The sequence below is a fragment of the Pistacia vera genome, unplaced genomic scaffold (genome assembly GCF_008641045.1).
Source record: "Pistacia vera cultivar Batoury unplaced genomic scaffold, PisVer_v2 Contig425, whole genome shotgun sequence".
Classification (NCBI taxonomy): domain Eukaryota; kingdom Viridiplantae; phylum Streptophyta; class Magnoliopsida; order Sapindales; family Anacardiaceae; genus Pistacia; species Pistacia vera.
In genome coordinates this window covers 984,518-990,352 of record NW_022196252.1, presented here as the reverse complement: position 1 = coordinate 990,352, position 5,835 = coordinate 984,518, and the positions used below count along the sequence as shown (strand labels likewise).

Here is a 5,835-nt window from a genome sequence, read left to right as displayed (position 1 = left end):
ACGCGCTGCAGTGCTCGCGGCACGGGCTATTTCCCTTTGCCACACTTTCGCGGGACCTGCAGGCGTTTTTGGCGGTTGCACCGCCGCAACTGACTTGGATGACACGCCTTGGTCCAAACGGTCCAGCCTTCAGTTGACCGTCTGGAGAGTATTGTCAAACCTCTCCAGGTAGCTTCTAATAGCAGGGTCAAGCTGTGAACTTGATGGGATATCTCCTGCAGCATTTTGTGGGGCTGAAACTTTTTTGGGAGAAGTGTCCCCTTGAACTTGGGGGAGCCCTTCAGCACCCTGATTGGTTTGCTTAGGTTTTGGTTGGCGGGCCATTTGCTGTTGTAGGACCGGTAGGTTGGAGATTCTCCTGATGAAGGATCAACACTAAATCAGGCCCTCCTTCTAGCGCCAAACTGTTGATGCGTGATTTTGACACCAATGAAACGCACGTGTGAAATGTTGAGCTGGCCCAAAAGACACACGTGAATGGAAAGGAAAATGACAGTAAATGCAGTGAGAAGGGAGTTTTAAAGTGGTTCGGATGCTAAGGAAGCAAGTCCTACGTCCACTGATGTTTGTATTAATGATAAGGGTCAGGTCGTTTTAGACGACTGACTTTACACTGATAATACAAGGTATCAAATGTTGTCTTTTCTAGAGAGAGAGTGGCTGGTCCAGAGTAAAAATGTGTGAATCCCCTTAATGAGAGAGGAGCTCTCAACTTATATTGGGATGCATTGAGGTAATGATCACTGAATCTGTAAATTAGTGGGAAGATCCATGCAAATCCTTCTTTATGTCACATTACCTATCTTCTAGAGTAATTCACATGATTTGCTGCAGGGATTGGACACGCGGGATCATCACAGCTCTTGGCTGGCCTGACGTGCACCCACTATTCTGACGGAAGCAGGCTGTGGGTGTACCCGTAATCACATGACGCGGCTGCGCCAGAATGTCAGTAAACTCTTCCCGAGGTCTGACTTTTCGCACTTAACTGGATGTCACGTCAGCCCTATTTTCCCAAGCATAACAATTAAAATAAACCAAAAGAAAATAAATTTATATTATAATGATTAAAGAGAATTTTTTAAATAAGTTATTCTAAACTGATTTAAAAATAAAATATTCAGAATTCGTAATCGAAAAAATAGTATAATTAATAAATAAAAAATTAGAATATATAAAAGAAAGGAATGGCTCTGACTCTGATTAATCGTTTCCTCCATTAGAACTCATCTTAAAGGAAAATATGAACCTTTAACTTTAACAGAAGGCTACGGCCACGTGTCCTTCCAACGACCTTGTTTTAACGGCACCTTTCAGTCACAAAACGGAGACTTCCTTCCTTGAATAGCAGGTGAAAGAATTAGAATCCCGCTTTCAGAAAGCAAGCACAACAAGCACAACAAAGAAAACAAAAGAAAGATATTTCAATTAATATTAAACAAGCTTCAAACCATGATAAAACTATGTCGTTTTCCATGAAAAATTGAATTTGAACTTCTCGTAATCGTGAGAAAATGCCGAGAAATGGAAACGGAGGAGGAGAGAGCGCACCGGAGCCGCCGCGTTCATCGTCGAACACCAGACTCCGGACGCGGCCAGATGCGCTCTTGGTGGTCTGCAGAGGCTTCAAATTGGTGACTTCTATCAGCGCTCTTCTTTGCATTGCCGTCAACATTCTCTCTGCCATTCGCTCCTTCAAAAAAGGATCCGATGTATGTTGAATGGTTTATATTTATATGTTTTGCGTCGTTTTTGCTTTTGGTTTTTATGTTTTATGTCGTTTTTGGTTTTAGGTTTTTGACGGAATTTTTAGATGCTATGCGGTTTTGATTGCGTTTTTCGTGGTTGTTGCTGAGACTGAATGGGAATTCGTTATGAAGTTTTGGAAGGTTTGTTCTACTTTGATTATTATATTGCTGAACTGATTTATTTATTTTTTAGTTTTGTTTTTTGTTTAATTTGATTTTTGGTTGAATGAGAATGTCTTCTGAAATATTTTCACTGAGATATGACTTTTTTTTCCCTTTATTTTTATGTGTTATTCGATTGGTAATGTTATTGGTATTTTAACTTTTAATTTTTAATTTTTGTGATGTAGGATGCCATATTTCTAATGCGAAACATCACTTTTGAAAAGTTTATGACAAATTGATGTTTAATGTTCCAGTTTGATGGTTTATTTCTCTAACATTATTGGGATTTTGCATCCCTTAACGTAGTAATTGCGCTGTTATAGTATTCTTATATGACTACATATATTGCAATGAGCTTCCTAAGGAGTTTACTATCTTGTTGTGGATCAAAGGAGAGTTAATTTCAGCAACCAAATTCTGACTAATACATGAACGATTTATCAAAGTTAAAGGGGGAAAAACATTATATTAAGCTTGAATAAAGGAAATTCTGCGACCTGGACCTATTGTTTGGGTAACTTTCTGAGGAAAGAGAAAGAGGACTTTGTTAATATAGGATGAAGAGAAGTACCAAAAGTTGGATCCAGCTGGATTATATTCTAATCTATTGACTGTTGGCAAGATACTTTTCACCTGTGGGGTTTTTTTTCGCTGAACTAAACTCCTGGTGAATTGATAGAGATTTCTGTTCTTTATGGACAAATTTCATATATTCTGCAGCTCCTGTCAGGATTAGAACTTTGAAGAAAAGGATATGCAAGTAGATACTTGGCAAACAACTTTCTCTTTAGTATGTAGAATATAGAAGATAAATACACAGGAGTGGGTACCTGACAACAACTTCTTACGTCAATTTATTTCAACTTCATAGTAGCTTAGAAGTCTGATTAAAACTACTGGAAGATTTGTATGTCAAGTTGTTTCAATTATTTTATTTTATTTTATTTTTTGTTCGTTTGATAATTTCATATGGCATTACTTACGTATTAATTCAAAATGTGTCATTTGCCATTTCTGACTCACTTTTGGGGAATTTTTGTTTTATGCATACTTCATTCTTCTGTTTTTGTTGTTGCTGTTTGATTTTGTTCACATCATGTGTTGTCTTCAATGTTATATTTTGGTAAAATTTTGCAGGTATTGGAGTATTGGGCCGGTAGGGGTATGCTGCAGATCTTGTATGTCTTCTATTTTCATAAGATATATGATATTTTTTGTCCCTATATTTTATCTTTTAATTGAAGGCTCCTAAAATGTTGATCAACCTGAACTACATGATACTAAATTGATCAGAATTCGTACTCATATGATAGGTTACTTTTCCATTGCTTCTCTCTCTCTCTCTCTCTCTCTCTCTCTCTTTTTTTTCTTCGCTCTTCTCTAGGCCATTGTTCCTTGTGGCCAAGTTAGTGGTAGTTTTTATGAAATCTCCCAAAACTTGTTCAACCCAAACAACTTCTTTTTGGCATAGAATTATATCTAGGTTCTTTCTCTACTCTTGGCTATCGTTCCATAAGGCCATTTGAATTGGCGAAATAGGATTTAATTGACCCACCCTATACCAAACACATCAGTTTAGTTAAAACCACTCAAAATTTGTTTGATTCTCATCATTAATAGTGTCAGAACAGGATTTTTGCAGAAACAGTTTATTAGATAAATTTAACTTTGTATATATTATTACAGTATTTCTTTCACCTTGTATAATTTGGTTCAACTTTGAATTAAAGTATCACAGTCACTCTCACACTGAAACACGCACCTATTAGTGATCACATTCAATTTTTAAAGTTATGGTTTTTCCTTCAGTGTTGCAGTAATGACAAGAGCTTTCTCTGACGATTCTGGAAGCCAGAAAGATCTTGTTCTTCTTCAAAATATAGCATGCTATATGCTTCTTGCTTGTGGTTTAGTTTATGTCTTTTCGGTAAGATGATAATGATGTTCTAAATATTACTGGTTTAAGCCAGGAGTATATTTTTTTTTTCTTACTTCGATTGCTGGTTGAATGGGTACAAATAATTTGCCTGTGAAAATTTTTAGAACCGTTGTCAACATTTACTGATGAAGAGTCCTTACCTTAAATCCAATTGGTTCTTAGTTTTGTTAACCAAAGCTCACTTTACTCTGTTATTTGGAAATATCAGCTCAAGAGTATAATTATTAGTTTCCTCTAGTCTCAAAGTTTCTTGATTTCATCAATTAATGATGTCCTAAGAAGTCTTTAATCTTTATGCATCTAGCGTTTTTAGACACGCTTCTGCTTGATTTGATACTCAATGATGTTTATTGGTTTGCTGCACTCAAAACTCTCTCTATTATGCTTTTTTTGTATATTTATAATTGAAATTTTAAATGAAACTGGTAATATTTAACACATAATTGCAACTACCAATTTCTAGGGAATTCTATGCATTGGCTGGATCAAACGTTCTCGTCAACAGAAAGAAATGACGAGGGACCAAGCAGTCAAGGATTTAGAGGTAAGCCATCGTTTTACAAGAGTACAAATTAGTGTTCTGTCTGCATGCTATTTCTGGTTTATTTTATTTTTTTTAATCTTTCTCCTAGATGTTTATGTGTTATTGAAATAAGCATTATATGGAGGTCCTCTCAGGCTACAAATTTTCAAAAGGGGATTCAGAAAATGAATGCCAGTACTGTGGCATCATTAAGCATCTTATTTGTGTGCTATAGGCCTGTAATAACTCTACATTTTTTTTTTTTTTTTTTTTTTTAAATATGTGCTTCCACTGCCCCTGGCACTGCACCCAAACAGTGATTTATAGCACTGCCACAGTTTGTTCCTCTCTACTAAATTTATCACATCATATCATGCACCTATTTCTTAGCATCTTAGAAAACACTAATGTGAATGAATCAATACGCAGTGTCATTCTTTATAAATCATAAAACTTGAAATGCTGTACAGTTGGTGCTTATCACTGTGATGGATTGACAATCATCAGTTATTGAGGTGTATACAAATCAATTTTAATTGCTCTGACCATTGGGTGGGAGGGACTTCGGATTTTGTTGCTTCCTTGGGTAATATTAGGATATTAGAATTTCTTTCAGGTTCACTATGATCTGAAGAATATTAGGTGGTAAGATTTATGATGAGTATGAATTTGTTTGCGAGCAAGTAATTAGTATATATGACCATTTCAGTTAATTGATATACATTGTTTTTAAGTTCTTTTTCATTTGTTTGCGGTAGTTGTATAAATATGAATTTCAATCAGAGACTTTTTAAATGAATTCTTGCAAACAATCACAGGAATTGGAGCGGCGGAGGGAGGAGCTAGAACAACTGCTCTTGGCAGAAAGGGTTTAAGACAATTTGTCTTGTTGACCATATGACCATTTTATAGCTGTCACTGTTGATTCCATGGTTATATATGATTTAATATTTGTAGGTTTTGTTTTCAAATTCATTATATTCCAATTACTTTTCTGTTGTTGTAGTAGTAGATTTGTAAAGTTCAGTGTGCCTTTGATTATTTAGATAGGCTGAACCACATAATGTTTTGAAATAAAGGTGCCTTTTGATTATTGTATTGTATAGGCAAATTTCGGCAGACTGTTTTCAACTTGCGTAGTTGTGTTTCTGCTTAATTAATTTATCATGTTATTGTTGTACTTAATATTTATGTCAATTAGTTACTCACCAAAGTAGAAATTTATAATTATGTTATAAAAGCTTAGAAACTTTTACATAATTTCTTGTGTAAATTTTTCTTCAACAAACAAATCAATTTCCAAGGGGCCTATTGTAAGCTCTTAATGGTTACGTAATGAACAGACATTATTCGTTTAATTTGCCAATCAAAACACAATTTTTGAATAAGCTGAAACATTAATTTTATTACTCATCCCATTTCAACAATATTCAATCAAAAACATAAACATTACTGATTGG

At 35.1% G+C, this 5,835-nt stretch overlaps 1 protein-coding gene across 1 annotated transcript; it reads left to right on the top strand.

The window, feature by feature from the left end:
* Positions 1 to 1,397: 1,397 nt before the first annotated feature.
* LOC116143044 lies at positions 1,398 to 5,494 on the top strand. The gene is made up of 6 exons (XM_031428465.1): positions 1,398 to 1,712; positions 1,794 to 1,889; positions 3,051 to 3,091; positions 3,723 to 3,840; positions 4,316 to 4,396; positions 5,194 to 5,494. The coding sequence occupies exons 1-6, from the start codon at positions 1,515 to 1,517 to the stop codon at positions 5,248 to 5,250; spliced, it is 591 nt and encodes a 196-aa protein (XP_031284325.1). The 5' UTR covers positions 1,398 to 1,514; the 3' UTR covers positions 5,251 to 5,494.
* The last annotated feature ends 341 nt before the right edge of the window (positions 5,495 to 5,835 follow it).

Excerpts from the sequence above, each read along its gene's own strand:
- LOC116143044 (XM_031428465.1), top strand. The coding sequence starts at position 1,515 with ATGCCGAGAAATGGAAACGGAGGAGGAGAGAGCGCACCGGAGCCGCCG. Across the intron at positions 1,890-3,050 it reads TCGTTATGAAGTTTTGGAAG|GTATTGGAGTATTGGGCCGG; the intron begins GTTTGTTCTACT and ends AAAATTTTGCAG. Across the intron at positions 4,397-5,193 it reads AAGCAGTCAAGGATTTAGAG|GAATTGGAGCGGCGGAGGGA; the intron begins GTAAGCCATCGT and ends AAACAATCACAG.